The 25,949-nt window shown below is 51.7% G+C and overlaps 1 protein-coding gene across 2 annotated transcripts in view; it reads left to right on the forward strand.

Annotated features, from left to right (window-relative positions):
• The window catches only part of LOC119444241 (poly(A) RNA polymerase GLD2-like), a 190,205-nt gene extending 164,869 nt beyond the window's left edge, over nt 1-25,336 (forward strand). The window contains exon 9 of one of the 2 annotated variants that reach the window (XM_049663228.1): nt 25,100-25,336. In XM_049663228.1, the coding sequence (XP_049519185.1) occupies nt 25,100-25,321 (222 nt within the window). In that variant the 3' untranslated portion in view covers nt 25,322-25,336. The remainder of the gene's footprint in view (nt 1-25,099) is intronic. The other variant, XM_049663227.1, reaches the window with a different exon arrangement.
• The last annotated feature ends 613 nt before the right edge of the window (nt 25,337-25,949 follow it).

Here is a 25,949-nt window from a genome sequence, read left to right on the forward strand (position 1 = left end):
TACCGTATGTACAGTCGACGTCCGATTTCCCGGACCCTCAAGGGACCGCGAAAACGTCCGGAAAATCGGGCAGTCCGGAAAAACGAATGCACGTGAAAACGAACCTTTTTGGTAGGTATTTTTCGCTGACGGAGAGGGTCACGGCCGGAGTACAAGATTCTCATTGCTATTCAGCCAATGCATCGTTTAGGTGGCTCTGAAAAGAGCCGTTTATAAAACAAAAAAATACGACGTGGCCGGCGCTACCTCATAGGTCAGCACTTGGGCGCAAAGAAGTCGCTTATTTTCTTTTGCACGGTGCGCTTGCCCGCGATCATGTCTGCCTCAATTTCAGTCAACGTCATGTTGCCGCTGTACACCGATGACAGTGTCATCAGTGCCCGCGTCAACTCCGAGCTCGTTGGCTGTGTAGGAGCTGGCTCTTCGTTCTCAGTGTCGGAGTCGTCGGAATCCTCCGTAACTTGACGAATGATTTCGTCATCGGTCAACTCCGCACATAGCTCGAGGTCTTTGTCAGCGTCGGCGAAGCCCTCAAAGGTTATCCCAGCTGGAATCGACACGCCGGCAGCGCGCAGATCGTCGAAGGCAACGTCTGCGGATGGCAGTTCGTCACTTCGTCAGTTCGTCCATGGAGGGCAGTTCGTGGATGGCAGTTCGTTCAAAGGCGCGGATGAAGACGAAGGAGCAGTCAGTGCCATCGCTGTAAACGGCGAATCCGCTCGACGAAAAGCGCAGCACGAAACAGCTAGGAACTCGGTGGATGCTGAAGGTCGGGAAACGTGATCACTGAAGATAGCGCGCAGCAGCAAACGATCAACCGCAGACACGACCGCAGAGCTGGCAGAGCTGACAAAACAACACGTGAACGAACACAGTGAGGTTTGGCTTGGCTAAGCTACGGCTGGCAACGGATTGACACGTGTGGTTTCGAGGTTACGGCAGCCGCGGCGCGGTGCGGCGGTGCTGCTGGCCACACCTGCGATGCGAGTATGGTGGGTTCGAGGATAAGAAAACAACCAAAATGGCGGCGTCGGTGGTGACTTTGGGTCGGCGGTTAACAGTAAAAAGTCCGGGAAATCGGATGGCGAAGGCTATAAGCATCCGGAATTTCGGACTTTTTAATACATTGACTCTATGGGGAACTTGACGGTGCCACAGATGAGTCCGGGAAATCGGGCATGTCCGGAATTTCGGGCGTCCGGGAAATCGGACGTCGACTGTACTATCGCTCAAGATTTACTCCCAACACACTAAAGTTGCGATGAACGAAAAAGTCCCAGTTTGACCCAAAAGACGAAGCATCGATTGCGACAGCAAATTAGCAGACAGCTATACGAAGTAAGGATAGTACAATCAAACCTTGTACCCGCTTAATGCGTAATTGCGGTTTAAACGTAGTCGTGAAGATTCCCCCACCCAGCCCCCATTGAACCCCATGTATTGGCTGACCGCTTAAGCCGTAGTCACTCATTGCCCTCCAAACGGTTAGTGTGTACTATTTTTCTTGTTCTATTCGCACAGGCACAAAATCGGCAAAATCTCTTGTGCGCAGAGTTGCGACGCCCGGATGACAGTCGCCAGCGATAGTGAACTTGCAACATGGCCACTATGACGTATGTCCTGCTCGTACAGCTGTGGCCGATTGCCGCGCACAAAAGCATGGCTTTCGAGATAAGTTCCCGGTAACGTGGAGAAGCTGCCGGTAGGGGATGCGAATTCGCTGGCGCCGTTGGAGTAGTAACCGCACAGAAGCACATTTTTGGTCAGCCGAATCGGTCAGCCGATTCAATCTCACGCGCGAGGGAGAATCGGGGGTAGCGCGCCTCCGCGCTAGGCATGGTGGGGGAGGCGAGGAAGGGAGGCGCTTACTTCGGCGGCGGCGCCGTATCTTAAAAGCGATCTGCGATGTGGAAAAAGTGTGCGCCTGCGCGGGCTTATCTTCAAAGCGAACTGCAGACAAGGTCGATATCTTGCGTTTCTTCGTCAAAGCACTCGTCCTTGGAATGTCGCACCAGGTACTGGTTGCGTGGACACGTGTCGATTCGCACAAGCACGAGGCGTCGGAAACGAAGAGCGAACGACACGATGGTGTCGTAGCGTCGTATAGTGTCACCTACTGTCAGGTTAGTGAAGCGCAGAGACTTGCGCAGTAACCAAAGAGTGGCACTGCCAGCGCGTTGAAAAAAAAAAAAACGTTTTTTTTTCCTTCGGCAACATCAACAGGAAAAGGAGAGTGCCGGCTTGGCGGGCTAGGCCAGCTGCAGCAAGCGGCGGGATCAGGTTTGAATGAAGGGAGGGGGAACGGTCACGCCCGCAGTGGCAAGATCGCCGGGTCGAGAGATGCAGGCCCGCTTCGCGCACGCTCGCACGCACTCACACGTGCGTTCGCTCTCGCCTCGCAGTCGCTGTGAATTTGAGTGCGCCAAGCGCGACGCCGCCGCTTCGCATTCCGTCGCGGCTGAGAAGGTGCTTTCGGTTGCTGCTCGCGCAAAAATGACAGAATTTGGGGCAGGGAAAATTCGTTATTTCGAGGGGGTCTCCCGCTGCCACTTTGTTACGTAGAGGTCTCAAATACATGTGCTTCAATGGAGTAACGGCGGGGAATAGAAAAACTTCGTTATATCCAGGAATTCGTCATATGGAGGTTCGTTATAAGCAGGTTTAACTGTTTAACCGATGCTTGAATAAAGCGAGCATTCATCTTGTTCTGGCTATCATGCTGTTGCGTCGCCCTCGCTAGTTGCATGGTGTCAGAAGTGGCCACTGCGGATCGAAGTGCAGTTGCAATGGCGCACAATTTCCATGGACCTGCCCAAGACGAATGTTTGAACGAATATTTGCCACTCAGTTACTCGTCCAAACCTTTTTTGAAAGCGAAAATTTATGTCTAGGCCAAATCGCCTGTGTACAGAAAACTATCATCATGAGCATTTGCTCGAGCGTTGTCATCTTATTCCGCAAATGGCGCTTTGGCACCCCTTGGGTTGCGCTCGTGCCACTGCTCCCACGTTCGTCGTCGTCTTCTTCCACAGCTGGCTGCGTTGCCGCTTATTTCACTTCTCTTCTGTCGTCGTAATGGGGAGGCCGCGTTTACTTGGGTATGAGCCAAGTAAACGCGGACCACTTATAACAAACAGATTTAATTTTGAAGCAGTTTCATTTGGAAGAATCGCAAGCGGCAATGGCTTGCGAATGCTGCTAACCACGCCGCCAAGCAAACTTGCGACATCGAATGCAAGCGACAACAGCGGATTGCGGCTAAGTGACGTCGTTCTCTCCGTCGCAGCCGAACGTGTGTGTAATCTATAACACTGGGGCCAGATGTTTCAGCTTCGCTGGTTAACCATCTTCACAGAGTGGAAGGGCCCACAATTTATTATTTTATTTTATGGAGCAACAGAACATAAGCTCCCTGACCTCCACAAGCAGCTGCAAGGACACAATTTCCAATTCGGAACAGCACATGGATATAGCAGGAGAAAGCATTTGGTGCGCAAGTGAGTAAACACCACAAGCTAAGTTCTACTAATTGGCACCTTGCAATGTGCCACAGCATATAATGTACGATGGGGAAAATAAGAGAATGCTTCTTACACGTGAACAGGACAGCGTGCCCCTCATTGTCATCTACATTGTACTTCCAAGACCGCATTTCAGAACATCACAAGAAGCGACAAGGAACATCCATTATTCCTCTGGATCTTGCAGGCTACACTTGATAAGCTTTCAGCTGCAGGCATAGCTGCACACAGCCAGTGTCGCCAACGAGCATCTGTTACAGAGGCAGCAGTCGTCATTTGAAGCTGGCAAATCATGGCCAGTCGACCGGAACAAGTGCTGCAAAGACTCCGAGCATTGAAGGCGCATTGAAGGCAAGTGCCCTATTGAAGACGTCGGGGAGTCAAAGAAGGTTGGCACCGGCCATGAAAGATTGCAACCTACTTTGGTGCCTCTGAAGACAAGCTCATGCGACAGTGAAGAAAAGGGCATTTCAGGTGCAGCCACCAGGTGCACAGACTAAACCACCACCAGAGCCAAGGTCACAAAATATTACTGAGATGAGGTAACAAGAAAGACTCAAGGCAGTGCATGAGGACCCAAGAATGTGAGGCTTTCCAAAGTCTGTTTTGAGGCTGACTCTTTACCAGAGTACCAGGAGCTCACTCGTTTGCATATCTGTGTATATATAGTTGACCCTGATGGGACCAATGAAATCGGTTGAATTATCCGGCCCATCAAATTAAACTAGAGGCAGAAAAAAATGCCGGAACAGACGACTGATTCATTTGGCAGTATTTGCCACAATTTTAACATGCCTGTAAATAAAATGCTCACCCACTTTTTATGGGTTTAACGTAGAAAACTAGTGCAGTCCTTGTCGGGATATGGGGGCTTGCCAACGGCCTTCTGCCTCGGCACACCGAGCCCCTCGGTTGGCGCATGCCTGCGCATCAACCGCGGTCCGGTACAAGCTCGAGGAAACAATAGACAACCATGTGTACACTCAGAAAGCATTTATTACGACTGCAACTAACACTTCGAGCAGGCCAGCTAGCTATAGTTGACATCGCTGAGGGTTCCCTCGAAGAGAATAATACACTAGGTAAAGAAGGGCTTCCGACTTACCAACTGGGGAATACGGGGGGGGGGGGGGGGGGGGCGGCGTTTGCCGCAGCAAGAACGCGGTTGACTAACCACGTGCGGGAATACGGGAGCGGCGGCGGAGACTTCCGCCGTCGCCGCTTGCTGGAAGCCAAAGAGACCCGGGCGATATCAGCGGGATCTCATGTGACCCACCCGGTGGCGCTGATAGCGCTGGCGATTCCCGCGCGCCGCCCGCGGAAGGAAAGTTTCCCCTCTCCCAACTCTCCCTGTCACGCATGCGCTTGACGCGACGTTCGCTGCCCGTGCGGCGGTTATGGGACCCGAGGATTCCCACATCCCTCCACCCTTAAATATTGCCCTACGGTGGAGAAATCGCTGGAACGACGGCATTGACAAAGTATCCGGGCAGATGCGATGGTAAACTCTGGCAGGAAATGTCCGAATCCACGTTGATAGGCAGCACAGTCCTGTGTGGCGGCCGCCGACATGTGGCAGCCGTCACAGTGGTTGACGATGACGGGGGCTGAAGATGGCTTGCCCTCAAGATGTGCGCCGCAATGTCCACCCGGGAACAGCGGGTCAGGACTTTCTCGAAGCGGCGCGCGCGCCGGCTCGATGAACCTCGCACCGACGCATCCTCGTGGGAGTGTATGATGGTGGGCCTCCCTCATTGTGGCTGCCATGTGTTACCGCATCGGACCGCGAACAGGGAGGGGCCTCCGCTGCAATTTGAGGGCGAGACAGCAGGCAGGGACGTGGACAATGGCAGCAATAACAAGTCCAGGCGGCTTCACTCGTTCTGCAAAGTTGCTCAAATGCACTCCACAAACACTTAGAATTAAGGCAGTAGAGGCCGCCGCAGCGTCGGCCGTCTGACACGATGCTGAACCACCCGTCTACTGCATAGATTTATGCGGCAACGAGAGAAAAAAAAAAAAAACAATCCAGTTCGTTTGAATGAAGTTATTCGCCTCGACCGAATTTTTCCGGTCCGATACAGCGTGAAAGTGGGCGATGCTCGTATGAACAAAGCGCTCTCTGGTCCCCCGAGATTTCGGTTATTCTGCCCGCAAAATATTGAGTTCATCTGAACAAAATAAGCTTTCTAATTCGAACGAGGTTTCTCCGCTCGGCGAGTATAGTAGAACTAGCGAATCCGGTTGCACCCGCTAAATGTCACGGTATGGTCGTCTTCGAACATGCGACCGGCAGCTCCACAGAGCCTTAGGCCTAATCGCGTCTATGACGGATACCAATGCCACAAAAGGCCCATAAAGGGTCCCAATGAGCTGCCGCGAGGAGATGCAGGCCTAGCTTAGTGGTCCCCGCTCGCTGCTCAACACGCAGCTTCCGAGCAGACTCCTGGGACTGCGCCCCGCTGATGTCCTAGCCAGCGTTTCCGGCGCCCAGCTCCCAGAGCCAAAGATACAGAAAGGAGGCTATTTACATATGTACAGGGAAAATCGACCTCCGCGCTGGCTGCTGCACTCACTCGCTTCGGGCGTACTCTTAGGAGAAAACTTGCTGCAAATCTCAGCGTCTACACGAGTTCGGCGACACTGGCTCGCACTCAAGAAAGCACATGCCCAACCTAGCTAGCAATCACGCCTTTGGGTGAGGCCTAACGCTGGTCTGGACAAAGCCTTCCTCGCATCCGAACCGATCGTCGTCCCGTTTTCCAAGAGCTTACCCCACGTTGGGAACGCCAAAATGTCGGCATATGGGGGCTTGCCAACGGCCTTCTGCCTCGGCACACCGAGCCCCGCGGTTGGCGCATGCCTGCGCATCAACCGCGGTCCGGTACAAGCTCGAGGAAACAATAGACAACCATGTGTACACTCAGAAAGCATTTATTACGACTGCAACTAACACTTCGAGCAGGCCAGCTAGCTATAGTTGACATCGCTGAGGGTTCCCTCGAAGAGAATAATACACTAGGTAAAGAAGGGCTTCCGACTTACCAACTGGGGAATACGGGGGGGGGGGGGGGGGGGCGGCGTTTGCCGCAGCAAGAACGCGGTTGACTAACCACGTGCGGGAATACGGGAGCGGCGGCGGAGACTTCCGCCGTCGCCGCTTGCTGGAAGCCAAAGAGACCCGGGCGATATCAGCGGGATCTCATGTGACCCACCCGGTGGCGCTGATAGCGCTGGCGATTCCCGCGCGCCGCCCGCGGAAGGAAAGTTTCCCCTCTCCCAACTCTCCCTGTCACGCATGCGCTTGACGCGACGTTCGCTGCCCGTGCGGCGGTTATGGGACCCGAGGATTCCCACATCCCTCCACCCTTAAATATTGCCCTACGGTGGAGAAATCGCTGGAACGACGGCATTGACAAAGTATCCGGGCAGATGCGATGGTAAACTCTGGCAGGAAATGTCCGAATCCACGTTGATAGGCAGCACAGTCCTGTGTGGCGGCCGCCGACATGTGGCAGCCGTCACAGTGGTTGACGATGACGGGGGCTGAAGATGGCTTGCCCTCAAGATGTGCGCCGCAATGTCCACCCGGGAACAGCGGGTCAGGACTTTCTCGAAGCGGCGCGCGCGCCGGCTCGATGAACCTCGCACCGACGCATCCTCGTGGGAGTGTATGATGGTGGGCCTCCCTCATTGTGGCTGCCATGTGTTACCGCATCGGACCGCGAACAGGGAGGGGCCTCCGCTGCAATTTGAGGGCGAGACAGCAGGCAGGGACGTGGACAATGGCAGCAATAACAAGTCCAGGCGGCTTCACTCGTTCTGCAAAGTTGCTCAAATGCACTCCACAAACACTTAGAATTAAGGCAGTAGAGGCCGCCGCAGCGTCGGCCGTCTGACACGATGCTGAACCACCCGTCTACTGCATAGATTTATGCGGCAACGAGAGAAAAAAAAAACAATCCAGTTCGTTTGAATGAAGTTATTCGCCTCGACCGAATTTTTCCGGTCCGATACAGCGTGAAAGTGGGCGATGCTCGTATGAACAAAGCGCTCTCTGGTCCCCCGAGATTTCGGTTATTCTGCCCGCAAAATATTGAGTTCATCTGAACAAAATAAGCTTTCTAATTCGAACGAGGTTTCTCCGCTCGGCGAGTATAGTAGAACTAGCGAATCCGGTTGCACCCGCTAAATGTCACGGTATGGTCGTCTTCGAACATGCGACCGGCAGCTCCACAGAGCCTTAGGCCTAATCGCGTCTATGACGGATACCAATGCCACAAAAGGCCCATAAAGGGTCCCAATGAGCTGCCGCGAGGAGATGCAGGCCTAGCTTAGTGGTCCCCGCTCGCTGCTCAACACGCAGCTTCCGAGCAGACTCCTGGGACTGCGCCCCGCTGATGTCCTAGCCAGCGTTTCCGGCGCCCAGCTCCCAGAGCCAAAGATACAGAAAGGAGGCTATTTACATATGTACAGGGAAAATCGACCTCCGCGCTGGCTGCTGCACTCACTCGCTTCGGGCGTACTCTTAGGAGAAAACTTGCTGCAAATCTCAGCGTCTACACGAGTTCGGCGACACTGGCTCGCACTCAAGAAAGCACATGCCCAACCTAGCTAGCAATCACGCCTTTGGGTGAGGCCTAACGCTGGTCTGGACAAAGCCTTCCTCGCATCCGAACCGATCGTCGTCCCGTTTTCCAAGAGCTTACCCCACGTTGGGAACGCCAAAATGTCGGCATATGGGGGCTTGCCAACGGCCTTCTGCCTCGGCACACCGAGCCCCGCGGTTGGCGCATGCCTGCGCATCAACCGCGGTCCGGTACAAGCTCGAGGAAACAATAGACAACCACGTGTACACTCAGAAAGCATTTATTACGACTGCAACTAACACTTCGAGCAGGCCAGCTAGCTATAGTTGACATCGCTGAAGGTTCCCTCGAATAGAATAATACACTAGGTAAAGAAGGGCTTCCGACTTACCAACTGGGGAATACGGGGGGGGTTGCCGCGGCAACCCCCCCCCCCCCCCCCCCCCCCGGTGGCGCGGATAGCGGTGGTGATAGCGGTATCAGCACCCGGTGGCGCTGATAGCGCTTGCGATTCCCGCGCGCCGCCCGCGGGAGGAAAGTTTCCCCTCTCCCAACTCTCCCTGTCACGCATGCGCTTGACGCGACGTTCCCTGCCCGTGCGGCGGTTATGGGACCCGAGGATTCCCACATCCTACACAAAGTACAAATTGAATCCAAACCCATTTCTTTGGAAGAAAAACGCGGCGTGCCTCCATTTTCGGCACTAAGAAAAGGACTAATAAGAAAAGACGAGTTGGTAAGCATTAATAATGTTAACAGCGCGAAAGAACAACCGACGGGTTTAAAGAACACAGGAAGAAACTGTACTTCTGCAGAATGGAAACTTATTTACTGTCCTCCATTTACAGTATAGACCACTTATAACGTAACCGCTTATAGTGCAGGACCGGATATAGTGCGGTCTTTTCAGACTCCCGTTAATTTTCTCATAACACTCCATGTATACACATATCGCTTATAGTGCAGTTGCAGGAAACGAAATACCGGTTACAGTGCGGCTGCCTGGGAGTATGGAAGTCAGCGGAGACGGCGAACGCTCCCCTCAAACGGGCGCCCAAAGGAGTGCTCGAGGAAGAAAGATTGACGAAGTGGAGGAGAAGGGCACGTGGTGCGAACGAACAGCCAGTGAGGCGGAAACCAGAATCTTGAGTGCGAGTCGTGAAATATCACGGCGCGCATAGCGAGCGAGGGCGACGAAACTGCCAACGCCGGCCAGCGCTCGCTTCATTCACGATAACGGCAGTAAACGAAACTTCGGGAAGCGGGCGGCGCCTGCACGGCACGGCGAAAAGCGCACGCGGAGACCGTGGAGGAATGTGAGGGAGGAGGGTGGCAGGGAAGCGGATTTCGCCTCAGGAACTCCGCCGCTTCGGTGGCTCCCCTCGCCCTCCCTTGTAACTCCCTCACTTTCGACTGTCACCGTGCGCGCCCACCGTGCGCGCCCGCCGCCCTGCAGGCACCGCCGCTCCAGCCGGCCCGGCGCCAGCTCCCCGAAGTTTCGTTTTCTGCCGTTATCGGAAAGCGGGCGTTTGCCGGCGTGGGCAGTTTCGCTGGCCGGCCTGGGACAGCGCCGCTGCTTCCCTTTGCGCCGTAGCCGCAGCGTGCAAGGTCAACACGTGATTAGAAAGTAGAGGAAGCATAAAGGAGATAGAAGGGTTCGCTGCCATTTTCTACGTGTGGCTACGGTAGCGTGGCTGAGACGTCGGCACGTACACGCAGCTTCCGGCGCAACGCAGAATCGGTGACTTTGCCATTTAAGAGAGGGTGAAATTTCCGCCGCGTTTATTATTTATTTTTTTGTTTTGTTTGCGCGCGACATTGAGGGGTCTCTCCTAAGCTTTATGGCGGTGCCGGAGCAACGCCGGTCGGAGGCGCCGCGTGAATTATTTCGAATTGACGAGATTCAACTGTAAATTGAATGCAAACCTTCTAGCCGCATTCCTCGACTGTCGCATACACGTGGCGGCTCGGTGCACATGTCCTGCATATGTGCGGGCCTTGAAAATTGTTGCTTTGGTTATAGTGCGGTACCGCTTATAGTGTAGATATTCGCAACTCCGGCGACTTACGCTATAAGCGGTCTACACTGTATTTATGTCCATCATCTTCACTTTCAGGCTGTAGCACAGCATACACAGACAAATTAGGCAGGACGAGTGCCTTCTTGACAGAGCTTCTCGTATGAAGATTCACATGTCGTCCTCAATAAATTCCATAGTGGATTTGCATTTGATATTCTACATTTATCAAACGACTCGGCCACAATTGCAAATGGGCTCACTCACTTTGTCCTGCGATGTCCAGAACACGTGGCACGACTTATTGCCACTAGCTTAACATGTAAAATAAATAATCGTTGGGATGTGCTTTCAGACTGAAAGTGGCTTGTCGCCATTTTCCCGCTACACGGTTCTGTAGACATCTTATGATGGCGTGATGTTGGCTGGGCTGGCTGTGATGGTAGGTGTTACAAATGCCGCAGATGCGGGTTTCGTTTTGTATCGGATAGCAACATGCAGGCATTTTTTTGAAAAGCTTTATGTAAAAAAAAAATCTGCGGGTTTAGAATCGGGTTAATACTGTAGCAATTATTTGTGAGCTACCACTTCCGCTTTAAAATCTTCCTGAATGTCACAGATCTCAGGGGCGCGGATGTTTACGAGATGGAACTGAGACACGGCACACAATTTTATGATATCAAACAAAACGAAAGAGTTCCCACTAAAAAGGAACTGAGAATAACAAAGTACAGAAAATCTCGGTGATACGGATCTCGCAGGGTCGCGTGAAATATTTGTATGACCCGAAATTCGTATCATCAAAACATACACAATATCAAGAAAAATAATTTATTTTTATCAGAAAAGATTTCTAATAGTGGACAACCATTGATACCTTCCTCGCTGCTCCGTTTTCCCGGCTGCTACATCACATTTTCGTTGTCCCGACCTAAATTCCATTGACTTCCATGTACAGTCGAATCTCGATAATTCGAACTCGAAGGGGCCCAAAAATTTGTTTCAATTAAAAGGACTTATTTTTGAAGCATTCGTGCATCATAGCATGGACGTAAGAACGGTGCGATTCGTGAAATATCGCCGCGCGCAAGCACTTATCGAGCGAGGGCCACGAAACTGTCCACGCCAGCCAATGCTCGCTTCCCGATAACGGCAGAAAACGATACCTCAGGGAGCGAGCGGCGCAGGCATGGCAAGAGAGAGAGAGTGATTGTGGTTGTGAAGAGGAAGAAGTGACACGGGGACGGGCGCGCGCGGGGACCGTCGTAGGTGAGGGAGGAGGGCGGCAGGGAAGCGAATTTGGCCTCGGCAACTCTGTCGCTTCGGTGGCTCCCCTCCCTCTCAACTGCCTCGTAGCTCCTTCGACTGTCTCCTTGCGTGCCTGCCGCTCCCGCCGGCTCGGCGCCAGCTTAGCCCGCCCCCTGAAGTTTCGTTTTCTGCTGTTGAAGCGAACGTTGGCCAGACTGGGCCTCCGCCATTGCTTCCCTCTGCGCCGCAGCCGCAGCATTGGCTGGGACGTTGGCACGAACACGCGTGTTCCGGCGCCACGCAGAAACGGCGACCTTGCCATTTGAAAGTGACGCCGCACTTTTTTTTCTCCCTATTTTTTTTTTTTCTCCGCGCGGTGTTGAAGGGTCTCGCCTAAGCTTTTGCTCTATGGCGGTTTCGGAGCAATGCCGGTCGGAGGCGCCGGCACGTGATTTGGCGTGCTGCTTTCGCGTTTGAATTAAAGGGCGTTCCCCGTGATACTTCGCCAATCTATATTCCTGCATCTTACGTTGCGTTTAAATGTGGCGGTCACGTAAATTTAGCGGTGCAGCCAGCTTGTACATTGCAACAAGCGACCGGCACGTTGCAGATAATGACGCACCCGTGCGAGTGCCGTTTCTTGAAAGTAGGGTTCCCAGATGGCCCCAACAAAAAATAGCCAAATGATCTCAAAATGTAGCCCAAAAATAGCCACACCCAACTTTTTTGTGACCCAAAAATAGCCAAAAACATAGCCAAATGTTTGATGATGTTCTGCAGGTGTCTTATAGATGGTGTAGATGGTTCACCGCTTATCTCCGGCTCCAAAATTACTTCCGCCGCATGCAACCAGCACCACAGTTGGCTCAAGATCTGCGTAAAGAATTCTAGTGAGAGCTGCCACTCAGACGTGGATTCGGACACCACTTATTGTTACAACGAGCCGAAGGATTTCGTTTCAATGATTCATGACGTTATCAATATTGACGCGAGACAGAAGAAGAAGACCGGCACCGAAGCAGAGGTCAGCATTAGACTGGCACTGAGGAAGAGGAAGTAGAGGTTGCTCCTCGCCATCTTGGCTGGTTGCTGCTACGCCTGTGCTACTCGCCTATTTTGTAAATATTTGTAAATATACGTTTTCGCGCAACATTTTCTGGTGGAGGTGCTGGGTACGCTGCCTGTTCATCCCCATCACCCAAGCACGGAACTCCGAAGTGGTCGCCGCGTTGTTCCCTCGGTGATGGCCACTGAAGCCACACACCGCGCCGGAACCTACCGTGCAGCAGCCATCCCCACCATCTGTCATCTTATCGCTTCCGCAAGATCCGGGCACCTTCTCTGGCACAGATAACGTGGACGTCGAGGACTGGATTGCATGGTATGAGTGTGTCAGCTAACAGAACAGATGGGACGATACGCTTATGCTGGCGAATGTGATATTTTACCTGAAAGGAACCGCGCGCGTCTGGTACGACACGCACGAACACGATCGGACCAGCTGGGACGTTTGCAAAGAAAAAATGAATGATTTGTTCGGCAAGCCCTTGGGTCGTCAACTAGCCGCTAAAAAAGAACTTGGCTCCCGTGCGCAGTCATCTACTGAATCATACATTTCGTATATTCAGGATATTCTAGCGCTTTGCCGTAAAGTTGACGGTAACATGTCCGAAGCGGACAAGATCGGACACATACTCAAAGGAATCGCCGATGACGCATTCAACCTCTTAGTATTCAGGAACTGCGCCACCGTGGATGCTATTGTGACAGAGTGTCGGCGATTCGAACAAGCTAAATCCCGCTGTATCGCCCAGCAATTCACCAGGCTCCCCAATACTGCCGCATCGCCATCATGTGAGGAACCACTACCTACGTCACAATCGCCGGTTTCGAACACTTTGACACGGATCGTTCGACGGGAACTAGAAGCAATGTCACCAGCCCCTCTCGTGCACGATGTCTCGACTGCCAACCAGCCTATGGTTTCATTGATTCAAGCCATGGTTCGACAGGAGGTCGCGAATTTGGGACTCTCCTCTGTGTGCGCTGTTCGCGTGCCACCAGTCGCACAAGTCACACCACCAGTTCCACCAGTCGCGCCGTGGAACCAGCCCTTTTACTCGCGATACCGTAATCCCGCTGAGTGGAGGACGCTGGATGATCGCCCAATATGTTTCGGGTGCTCTCGAGTTGGGCATATTGCGCGACACTGCTGGAGCCGTCGGACATCACCGACTGGCTGGAGCACCCGGAACCCTCATCCTGAAGGCTACTCCTGTACAACATCGTCGCGCTCTCCACCGACTGACACGCCCGACGTTGACACTCGCACCAACGTGTACAGCAGGTCACCATCGCCGCGCGATCGCCGATCTCGCTCACCACAAGCCCGCCGATTCCCTTCGCCGCAAGCCTGCCGTTTCCCGTCGCCTGCCAACTCTGGACGCTACGCATCTGAAAACTAACGAGTGCAGCGCCCGGAGGTGGCGCTGCATTCGCGACCCGGCCTCGAAATCCTCGTCTGACAGTTCCTACCCGCTCTAATTTGCTCGAAGTCCAACTCGACGGTGTTAGTGTTATGGCCCTTATCGACACTGGTGCACAGATCTCGGTGATGAGCTCTAGTCTTCGTGAGAAGCTGAAGAAAGTCCTGACACCCGCCGTGCTACGTACAGTGAGAGTTGCCGATGGAAGCACACCTACTGTTGTTGGAACGTGTACTGCACGCGTTACTCTATCTGGCCATACAACGAGCGCTCAGTTTCTTGTGCTTGAGCAGTGCCCATACGACTTGATCTTGGGCATTGACTTTTTGTCGACACATTCAGCCCTCGTCGACTGCGGCACCGGTGTCCTGCAACTTGAACTCCCTTCTGCCCCAGAGACTCTTCCTGCTAAACCTACGCAACTGTGTACGTGCGATTACCGCCACAATCCACTACTTATGTTCTTTTGACGCCCTATCCTGCTGTCGCTGACGGGGATTACATTGCATCCCCTATTACTGACGTTGTCTTGGCACACAATGTGACCCTATCCCTTACGGTTGTCGAAATTGTCAACAACGAAGCTTATCTGCCTGTGCTGAACTTTGGCTTATCCGCCCGTCTTCTACCATCCGGAATTGCGCTCGCAACATTGGCATCCCTCAGCAACTGTCAAATATCCACGCTAACATCTGAGGCGACTTTGAGTCTGACGTGCTCAGCAGGATCCACCAGCTTGCCTACCAGTGAATTCAACAAAATGATAGCCGCGAACCTTTCACCTGTGCAGGCTGATGAGCTCTGCCGTGTGTTAGCGTCGTACCGGGACGTTTTTGACTTCGACAACCGCCCACTTGGCCAGACAATGGCTGTCATGCACCGAATCGACACAGGCGACGCAAACCCTATCCATCGCCGTCCTTATCGTGTTTCTGCTGCTGAACGGGTGATTATACAAACAGAAGTCGACAAGATGGCTGCAAAAGACATTATAGAACCTTCGTCTAGCCCATGGGCATCCCCAGTTGTGCTTGTCAAGAAAAAAGACGGCACCTGGCGTTTCTGTGTCGATTACAGACACCTGAACAAGATCACTAAGAAGAACGTATATCCGTTGCCACGTATGGATGATGCCCTCGATTGCCTCCACGGAGCGAGTTATTTTTCGTCCATCGACCTGCGGTGTGGCTATTGGCAGGTTGCCGTAGATCCTATGGACTGCGAGAAGGCCGCTTTTGTGACACCTGATGGGTTATACCAATTTAAAGTTATGCCCTTCGGCCTATGCAATGTGCCAGCCACATTTGAGTGCATGATGGATTCGCTCCTTCGTGGCTTCAAATGGTCGACCTGCTTATGTTACCTAGATGACGTTATTGTTTTCTCCACGACATTTGAGAGCCATATTCAGCGCCTGTCCGCCATTCTCCAAGTGTTCCGCAGCGCCGGTCTCCAGCTTAACTCATCCAAGTGCTATGTTGGTCGCCGCGAAATAACAGTGCTCGGCCACCTTGTTAATGGTGTAGGAATCCGACCTGACCCAGAAAAAATTCGCGCCGTGAATCATTTCCCGGCACCTTGCTCAACCAAAGACGTTCGCTCCTTAATTGGCTTATGTTCTTACTTTCGTCGCTTTGTCAAAGATTTCGCTGACATTGCCCGTCCGCTCACCGACCTTCTCAAGAAAGATACGCCTTTTGTCTGGGGCCATCTCGAAGCTCAGGCATTTTCTGCGCTTATCCGCCTTCTGACGACTTCTCCTCTGTTGGCGCACTTCGACCCATCTGCTCCTACGGAAGTTCGGATGGATGCCAGTGGATACAGAATCGGAGCCGTCCTTGCCCAGCGCCAGCATGGTCGTGACTGCGTCATTGCGTACGCCAGCCGCCTGCCCTCTGCCCCAGAACGCAATTACTCAATTACCGAGCGTGAATGCCTTGCCCTTGTTTGGGCAATCTCCAAATTTCGGCCGTACCTCTTTGGCCGCCCATTCACGGTAGTCACTGACCACCATGCGCTCTGCTTGCTTTCCTCGCTGAAAGATCCTACAGGCTGTCTCGGACGCTGGGCTTTGCGATTACAAGAGTACTCGGTTTCCGTCATCCACAAGTCTGGCCAATTATCCACAAGTCTGGCCAAGTCTGTCCTGTTATCCCGTAGATCCACCCGACAGCACCAACCCTGACACCGATGCCTGTGTCCTTTCTATATCTCAGTTAATTCATTTCGGCGATGAACAGCGGCATGATCCGGCGTTACGTTCCATCATCAACCGTCTCAGTTCCGGGACCCCTGACGAGTCACTCCGGATGTTTACCTTACATAATGGAACTTTATACCGCCACAGTATATACTCCGAAGGCCCTGAACACTTGCTTGTGGTGCCCTCCCACATGCGTACTACTGTCCTCCAGCAGCTTCACGACGAACCTACAGCAGGTCATCTTGGTGTAACGCGCACTTATGATCGCGTGCGGCGTCGTTTCTTTTGGCCTGGACTTTATCGCTCCGTACAGAAGTATGTTGGCCGCTGCGAACTTTGCCAACGACGCAAGAAACCACCGACGCTTCCCACCAGCCTTCTTCAGCCTATCGATGTCCCAGTAGAGCCGTTCTTCCGCGTCGGCCTCGATTTGCTCGGACCCTTCCCTACATCAGCATCAGGGAACAAATCGGTCGCTGTCGCGACAGACTATGCCATGCGTTACGCCATTACGCGTGCACTTCCAACCAGCTGTGCCACCGATATTGCCGACTTCCTCCTTCACGATGTTATTCTGCATCACGGAGCGCCTCGTCAATTGCTCACCGATTGCGGTCCTTACTTCTTGTCGCGTGTCATCGATGACCTTCTACGCTCATGTTCCACAAAACACGAAGTCACCACCGCCTATCACCCTCAGACGAATGGCCTCACCGAACGTCTGAATCGCACTATAACCGACATGCTGTCCATGTACATTTCCGCCGACCACCGCGACTGGGATGCTACATTACCCTTTGTCACATTTGCCTGTAATTCGTCACGCCACGATACGGCAGGTTGTTCACCGTTTTACCTTCTTTTTGGCCGGGAACCGACACTACCTATGGATACTGTACTACCAGCCGCCCCACAACAACCATCGGAGTACGCACAGGATGCCATCGAAAGGGCGCACGCTGCGCGTAATATCGCGCGTGATCGCCTTCAGATGTCGCAGGTGTCACAGAAGAACCGTTACGATTGCCGTCACAAGGATGTATGTTACGCTCCTGGATCCTTAGTGCTCCTCTGGTCGCCAACTCGACACGTTGGTCTTTCCGCGAAGCTTCTACCACGCTACCATGGTACTTATCGCGTTCTGCGCCAAGTTACCGACGTGACTTATGAGATTGCACCGGCACTACCAATGTTATCTTCTGCGCCGATCAAGACTGACGTAGTTCATGTTGCCCGGCTGAAGCCGTATCACCCGTCCGCTGATGCTGCACTCTGACCTGCCCGGATGGTGCGCGTGTTTTCGCCCGGGGGGTAATGACATGAGACAGAAGAAGACCGGCACCGAAGCAGAGGTCAGCATTAGACCGGAACTGAGGAAGAGGAAGTAGAGGTTGGCTCCTCGCCATCTTGGCTGGTTGCTGCTATGCCTGGGCTACTCGCCTATTTTGTAAATATTTGTAAATATACGTTTTCGTTACTGAGCCATGTTGTGAGCTAATTTTAGTTCACAACGTGTGACTATAAGTGTCGGGCAAAATACTTCCAGCTCCATTCTTTAGGATCAGCTTCGGCTGGTCACGATCGAGTGCTCAAGAGGTGGCCCGAGCTCAATGCATTTTAGAATAGTGATGCCTTTCCTAAGCTTGATTTGTAAAATAAGCATGTTATTTCTATCTCTCTCTCTCTCTTTCTCTCTATTTTGTATTGTTTACTCGAAAGCAGCCTTACGCTGAATTAGCAAATGCTGCCGCTTAGAGGCACACTGGACTCTGGAGAAAACTTGAAACCTTCTTGCATTTTCCTCGTGCGAAGAAGGGACAGTTGTGACTGCAATTCGCCTTTGAGTGCAAAAACGGAATGACCTGCTGGCCCGTAGCAGAAGAGGTGAATTAAAGTTTACAGTTTTAATTGCGACCTGGATTACGACGCTGGCAATAACCCAGGTGGTATCACTATCGAAGCATTGAAATGTGCAATTTTTAAACAGGGATTCCATGGCAAGATTCGTGCAATCTGAAAACGTGTGCGTAAGTTTCTGTGAATGCAGGCACGAATGGGTGTGTTGCCACATTTCCGAGGGGGCCTGTGTACTTCACCTTCAGTAATTCCACTAGGGAACAGGTACGCGCGCGGTGACGATGTTACCGTGTTTGGACTTTAGACGCAGCCTCGGTGGAAATGCGCTTGGAGTGCCCACATAATTGCTATAGCAATAAAAGGAAATACCGCTTGCTCGGTTACCTGTTATTTTATCATAGACAACCACTTTTGTTAAACCTAGTGAAGGCATTCTCAAGTTCCAAAAGTACTCATTTTACGGGTGGTCAGCCCGCCGGGGCAGACAACGGTAAAGGAAACGAGCCCGCGCACTCTGATAACCCGTTCTTCGCGAACACACTCGGCTCGACCAGGCTGGCGCACCCTCTGTAACCGTCACTACGTCACACTAACTGAAAATGGCGCACGTGCATTCTTGCTTCTGCAAAAAGGAAACGCAATAAATATCCTATAGCGCATTCGATTATCCTTTCTTTAATAAAGCCGGTGGGCCAGCAATTATATCTGTGTGTTTCCAAAGACTAGAAGGGCAAGAGGGGACGGAACGGCAGCGGTCCTCCACGCGCACCGTGCCGTCGCTACCGATCTTGAGATAACGGCAGACGACGAGCGAGTACAAGGTGCGTCCACCGCAAGTACGAAGTGCGCTCGTGCCTCTGCCGAAGTTCGTGATCATGTGGGAGCCTCACGCAAGACCTTGACCCTACCTTAAAACATCCTCATTCTCAACTGCAGCATTTTAAATTTTGAATGGCTTTATGCTTTGCAGATGCAATAGTTGCCTTCGAATGCGGAATGAATTTCGGAACTTTTGTAATAGAGTAAGAAATTTGCCGAGTTTCTTACTACATTGCGAAACAGCGCACCACCAGACGCTTTTAAAACCAAATATGCGCATAAAGTAAAATTTACCTTCGAAAGAGGGGCCCTTCTCCCATTCCTTCTTATATGCACGGCTGTATTTCGCCCACTTGCCCATGCTTAGTTTTGAGAAGAGTTTTCTTACTGAACGACGCGTGAAGCGGCAGCAGATGGCGCCGAAACTAAAACAAAAAGAGAGCTTAGTCTGGAAAGACACGGCAGGGATGACTTAACGCCATCCAGTCAGCGCCGACATTGCCTAAAAACACAGCCTTCGAGATTGTCTACATAACTTTGTCGCAGCAGTGTTTCATAAACCGCCGTTCCGAACTGTTGTCAGTGCTGACGTGGGCCCCGGGACCCAGAAGTCCTTAATACAAAAATAGCCCAAATATAGCCATGTAGCCAACTCGAAATTTTTGACGCCAAGCCGCGTAAAATGTAGCCCAATCTGGCAACCCTACTTGAAAGCGATCTGCGACGTTACGCGCCCGCGCGGAACTTATCGTCAACATGATCTACGATGTTGATAAAGTGCACCTGGTGCCAGTAGCTTCGTATGCGCTGTGCCTTCGATGTTTAGTTCGCGTTGAAACGAGAGACAGCGCAAAGGTCAATTAGCTCGCTGTTGTTGCGCTTCCTCGCACTAGCGTTTCGATAGCAAGTGTCCACGGTCATTGAGCGAGATGTGTTAATGTTTACCTATGCGCGCGTGACATCATGCTCGTTAATTTAGTTAGTAAGCGAATGTTTAAAAGTTTATACGGCCGGTACAACTACTATCTTTACTTCGTACAGCTGTCTACTGATTTGCTATTGCAATCGTTGCATCACCTTTCGGGCGAAATTGCGTTTTTTTTCCGCTGTCCCTTGAAAAACATATCAACGGGACGTTTTCTTCTTGCCCAAATCATCAACGCTCGCCTTCTGAAAGGCGTATAAGTGCGCGCACGTGATCTCGCGCATGTTTTCGCATGCCACTGAATGTCTGAGCACGTCGAGTGCAGGGAGTGTTTTGGCCGTCGGGGGTGCGCCGCAGTCATCATTGCAGCAGCGGACCTTGTCTACTTTCTTGCTAAGCATCAGCTAGGCTATGATGTGGTCCGGTCCGCTTGATGTGAGGACAATGAGAGATTGCGCAGCCACGTGACGTAGTCAGTTGCTTGGCAACTATGGATCCCGCCCAGATGCCTCTATGTCGGCCTGTCTGTGCTGGTCGCCCCGTGGCTCGGCCGCCGCCACTGTTGCTCACACGTTCGTATGATCTGCAGCAGCGCGGTAACACGTTCAGAACAGCTGATTTTTTTCGTATTGTGAGCAATGTATTTCGGCCGGGGAATGTTACGAATTCGTATCACACCGAAATTCGTACCATCTGGGATCGTATCACCGGGGTTTTACTCTATGTGGAACACATATAAGCGACTCTAAACCGTGTAGTACAAAACTAGCAGCTAATTAAGCCGTCCTTCTAGCCAGTCTTAAACCCGCCACTCCTAACAGTCTGACAACTCTAGCCTCTCTGGCTGCGTCGCTGCTTGAGTGGAAAGTTCTCACGTTTTCGACGCCGACTCATGTGGATTCCTCGTCCAAGTCGCGTCACGTCTCTTCCGGGGTCACTACTCCTGACGATCCTGAAGGTGTCGTTGCTTTGGTAGACGCCCGTGTCCCGGTCGATGATGTAGCAGAGAGGCCCGGCAGGTAGGGCCTATCGACAAGCTCGGCCGCTGCTTCCGTCCAGTTCCTTGCTCAAGTGCTGACGAGCCGCCCCGGGGACTGTCTTGCGTGACATCGTTGGCCTGTCTAGGATGGAGGATTTTGCTGCTGGGGTGCCCGGGACTACCGTGGGAGGCTGCAGCAAGTCCGAGGAGCCTCGCTCGAATGTCGCCGAGGTTGACGGCCATGCCTCGGAATGCCAGCGTCACGGCCTCTGGAACAGAACCACCCGCTGCTCCCGTGCTGGCAAGCCAACCTTCCTTGACCGAAGCCACGCAGACAATGACAGCTCATTGATGTTTTTATCTCAATCACGGCTCGGGTCACGCGCCTCTAGCGCTTGTGCCGTTTGGAACACTGCATGCTCTTTGTCGTCGTCATTCTTCTTCCGCGTGTTGTCGCTTTACTCATGACACTGAAGCAGGCTGAAAATCGCTGTTTTCATCAGGATATCGCTTTTGTTCCATGCATTCACTGTACTCAAAGTGATTCCAAGATCAAGTCTACCCAAAGCGCTGCCACCGTTGGAGTCACCATTGGAGTTGGGCGCATGTGTGCTGACTAGCCAAAGTAGAATTATCCGGCAAAAGCCAATTTCAGGATCGAAATAACAAAGGTTTGGGCTCTTAGAAATGTATGATCATCAGCCGGGACCTTTAGTTGGGATAAAATTAATGGAAGGCATGGTGTCTCAAATGCGCTCTTGGGACAAAGGAACGACAGCACAGAAGTGGGAACAATCACAAGGGCACTAATCACAAGGGCATGTATTGTCTTTTATGCAGCTGAATTACTATCAATAGAACATTCCGATGGGCACTGATGAATCGAGGAAGTCCGACTCACTGCGACAGGATATCGAGCGAATATTTTCACCGTCATGCTGGACAACAACAACTAATCATTTATGTGTAGAGTCGCACAAATGGTGACGAATTAGAACGATTGTGTTTGTCCATCCCTGTGTTCCACTCCGAAGCCTTTAGCAGAACGGTCCCACAAAACATGTCAGCGAGCTCGTGGAACATCTGCACGCTCTGCCGACTCCAAGCCAAAAAGGAAGAGGCTACTTCCTTTTGCACCCGAGTAACCCCAGCATTAGGTAACGTTAGCAGTGCAACACTGGCACCATCTATTCTGCAAATACACTGACTGCCAGCGGCACTTAGCTACGAGGAGAATCCGGGTTACGGGACATGCGAGAGCCATGTCGGGAAAACATCAGCAGACGCATGCGAGTCGAGCATCCCCACGAAGTCTGTTGTATCACTTAGACTGAGAAAGCTGGTTCGGTTCGGTCTTTGGGCATCAAGGAAAGTGCAAGTTGTCTCTTGTGTTTGTGAAGCGTCAAGTGTGCAGATGCCGTGAGCGGAATGTGTCAGCCCTGCGAAGACAACACGCTGTAGTGGTTGCACGAGCGCGCTGAAGAAATAATTCAAAAGATGACAACGACGGTGGCACGACCCTAAGCGCTCCCACCGTTGGAGTTGCCATTGGTTTCAGGCGCATGCGTGCTGACCAGCGAAGTTAGAATTATCTGGCAAAAGCCAATTTCAGGATCGAAATAGCAAAAGTTTGGGCTCTTAGAAATGTATGGGCCCCGCCCGGGACCTTTGGTCGGGACCAAATAAATGGAAGTCTGCTGTATCACTAAGACTGTGTCACCTACTACTCGCTTAGAAGCCGGAGAGTTGCGTACATGCGCTACTCTCGATGGAGGAGAGACGACTGGCAGCACAGCAAACAAGGATTTAATATGTACAAGGACGATAAAAGCACGCGACACACTAAACTAAAATTATAATTCAATAAAAGTCTTCACTCGAACTCAAATAACAAACTCTAATTAACTACAAACTACTTAAACAGAACTATCTCAGTTTCGAAGCCTAGCTCCGCCTTAATGTCTTTCAGTCAGTCCTAGCGCTGACTCGTCAGAGTCTGGCCACTCTGGATTCGGCCTAACTGCGTCGCAATCAGGGAAGTGCGGATTCTTACGTCGGTTTGAAGTTCTTGTAGAGTCCACGTCGATCTCGTCCGAAGCGTGGTGGGTGCCGTAGTTGCCAATGCCTCACGGTTCCGTCGACCTGGCCGAGAACGTGGCTAGAGCCCCGGTAGCCGCCGCTGACGTGTCACTCGCCGAGTTAGGCCTCGCGTCTTGTTCGTTCGGGTTGTCGCTGAAGCCGTAAATTGCCGAAGACTTGCGGTTCCGTTGACCTGGCCGAGTGCGTGGCTGGAGCTCCGGTAGCCGCCGCTGACGTGTCACTTGCCTAATGAAGTGTTCTTCGCCCTCCGACGATCTGCGTGGCGGCTCGGTAGCACGGTGATTATCAGTTGAACGGGCTTGGCCGAGGAAGAGGGATTCTCGAGAAGAAGACCGGAACCACCGTGAGCAGCAGTGGCCGGTCCCAGGAGCTTCGCCCGGACGTCTCCGAGGACTACAGCTACACCTGGGCCTTGCCCGCCTCATGACTTCGTGGACGGGTCCCCCGCTCTCCCGTCATCAGAGCATGGCTGACGAGGTTACCTTCCAGCTCAAGAGCCACGTCGATAATCCCGCTTCGATGCTTCTCCCTCACGGATTACACCTCGGCTCGCGTGCCTCGAACGCTCGCGCCGTTCGGAACGCTCCGCGATCTTCGTCGTCTTCTTTTTCGTATACCGCCGACGTCCGACTCATGACAGACTGGGAAAGCTGGTTCAGTTCAGTCTTCGGGCATCGTCAAAGAAACAGCAGGTTGTCTTTTATGTTTGTGATGTGTCAAGTGCACAAATGCCATGACCGGAATGGGTCAGCCCTGTGAAGACAACACGCTGCAGTGTTTGCATGAGCGCGCCGAAGAAATAATTCAAAGATCACTACGACGGTCGCACAAGGTGTGGAATGAAAACATGAAGTGCTTAGCCAACGAGTGACCAACATGGCAGTGCTGAAGGAGAAAAGAAAAAGAATCCGGGGAGATGAAGGAGACTAAGTCAGGTGTTCGCCAGTGCTGCGGTTGCAGGAGTGAAGCCATCGGGCCCATGCTTCGTGCCTCCTACTGGGCCAGTTCGACCTTCCAGATGCGTAGTCTTCTTCGGGTCGCATGAAAGAAAAGTGCCGTGCACCAGGAGCAGAGGCGAAGCCAGTGGTATCCACTTCCGGCGCCTCTACCATGCCAAGGCCTCATGTTCCCGATGTGGTAACCATACCTCCTCCTGCATCGTTAGATTCCTGGCTTGGGGGCAACCAGAACTTTGTTTGGACGGTGTCTAGCCTCACCCCCGCTACTCCACTCCGGAGGCCACCTATGTGGCCACCCCATCCAGACCGCTACAGTGGAGACCTCAAATTGTAGGCCCTCTTGACTCCCTTTCCTTTTAGACTTTCTTTGTTTGACCAGTTGTGCATGTTTGTACAGTTTGTGTCACTGTGATATTTGTTTAATGAATGGGTTTGTTTTACGCCAAACGTCTTTTTCTCTTCATGCCTCAGGAGCAATCATTCTATTTAAAGAAGCTCATCACAATTGTGGCAGACTGAGAAATGCAGAGAGTGGTCGGGAGGAGCATCATCCATTGCCTCCAACGCTGGACCAGCATTTCTGTTTGTCAGTTGGAGTTTTCACCTCTCAGATGGTGGAGAATAAATCATTTCGTTAACAAAACTCAAGATGTTGATCACATTCGCTGAAGCCATCGTGTTTCTTGATTTTATGGAGAATGAGTTTCATTATTCAGGGCACATCTGTCTTACTACCATTGAGGCCGAGTGACTGAGCACTGTGCACATTGTTTGTTGCGTACCGCTCCTCATACGGCAAATTGCACGTCATCATCGACCGGCTCAACCACGCAACTTGTACAGTCGCAACATTCCAGAAAGTGTTTCTTGATGACCTGAAGCTAAGTGTGCTGCTGGTGAAACACAGTCACTGCTTTTCAGACGGATCAGTTTTACATTACAGAAAGAATAATTTTGTCAAATTTTGTCATTGCGTTAATGATTACTGCCTGAAAGTGACTTGGAACTAGCAAATGTTTCAAAGGCAAAGCAGTAGCAACAAAATCTTTCTGCAAAAATGTCAAGTAGAGAAAGTGCACGATGTCTTCAGGGCAGTGCACCATGGCAGGCAGTGTGTATATTGCGCAGTGGAACAGGTGCTGGTGACAACTCTGGTTGATGATCTCACAGAGAAATGCAAATTTGCTGTGTGTTGTTGACAGCATTTTACTTTGCAACACTGGCTCTATAACTGGGTGGTGGTAATTTTGTACTTTCTAGAGGAATTGCAGGAAGGAGTGGCACCATGTGAAATACTATATACAGTTGTGATTATGTAGCATACAGTCACAAAGTTCTGTGTTAAAGATGCAGGAAGTCAGTCCTGTAGAGTGACAAACATTGTTGAATTTGCAGAACCCTTTGACCGGTCCAATACAGCTCGGGCAGTGTACAACTGGGACACTTACCAGCAGATTGTGCGTGCCTTCCACAACACCCTGGAGTGCTTGCAGAGCAGCCGCAGCCCCGAATGCCTCCTGCTGCCTCGAGGGACCACTACTGTACAGCATGTGTCATAATGTCTACAGATGGAAAAGAAAAATTTTTCATTTGTTTTTCTTTTGTCTACTTTATTGAAAAAGAACATTCAAGAGTAGCCCTATACGCCCATGTTCGGTCAACCTTGACACCTGCATGTTCATTTTAAATTTTGGTTGTAACAATGTGAACAATTTTGAGAAAGACTTTACTTTGGCCTGCACACCGTGTACCATGGGCCACCACAGACGTGCTGCTATTGGACGCTTTCTGAATGGTCTCGTGGATAAGAAGGATGGCAATGTTTAACTGATGCTTATGCTTCTTGATGGTCGAAAAGGAATTAAGAGGTGCAGCAGTGAGTTTAGCACCGCTCAGCGTGGCATAAAAGAGGCATTGTCCCCATGTCTGGATTTGTTGGAACCATCTTTACAGCACTTTGCTTTAACCCGTGAAAAAATGGTTACTTTGGAATTGCAGGTTATTTATAAGTGTTGCTTCAGTAACAAATAATGTTGATGATTTAGAAAATTGCAGCAAGAGAAATAACATTATTATTCATGGCTTTTCTAAACCCAGTGGTGAAACATTGCAATGCATTACACGAGACTGTTGCGACTGCTTTCTTAAAAAAAACGAATGAATCTGGAAGTAACTGTGGTTGAAAGGTACGATCGTTTGGAAACAAGGCACACCATCAAAATTAGGCCTGTCACTCTGAAACTAG

Source organism: Dermacentor silvarum, chromosome 3 (assembly GCF_013339745.2).
Source record: "Dermacentor silvarum isolate Dsil-2018 chromosome 3, BIME_Dsil_1.4, whole genome shotgun sequence".
NCBI classification, from domain to species: Eukaryota; Metazoa; Arthropoda; class Arachnida; order Ixodida; family Ixodidae; genus Dermacentor; species Dermacentor silvarum.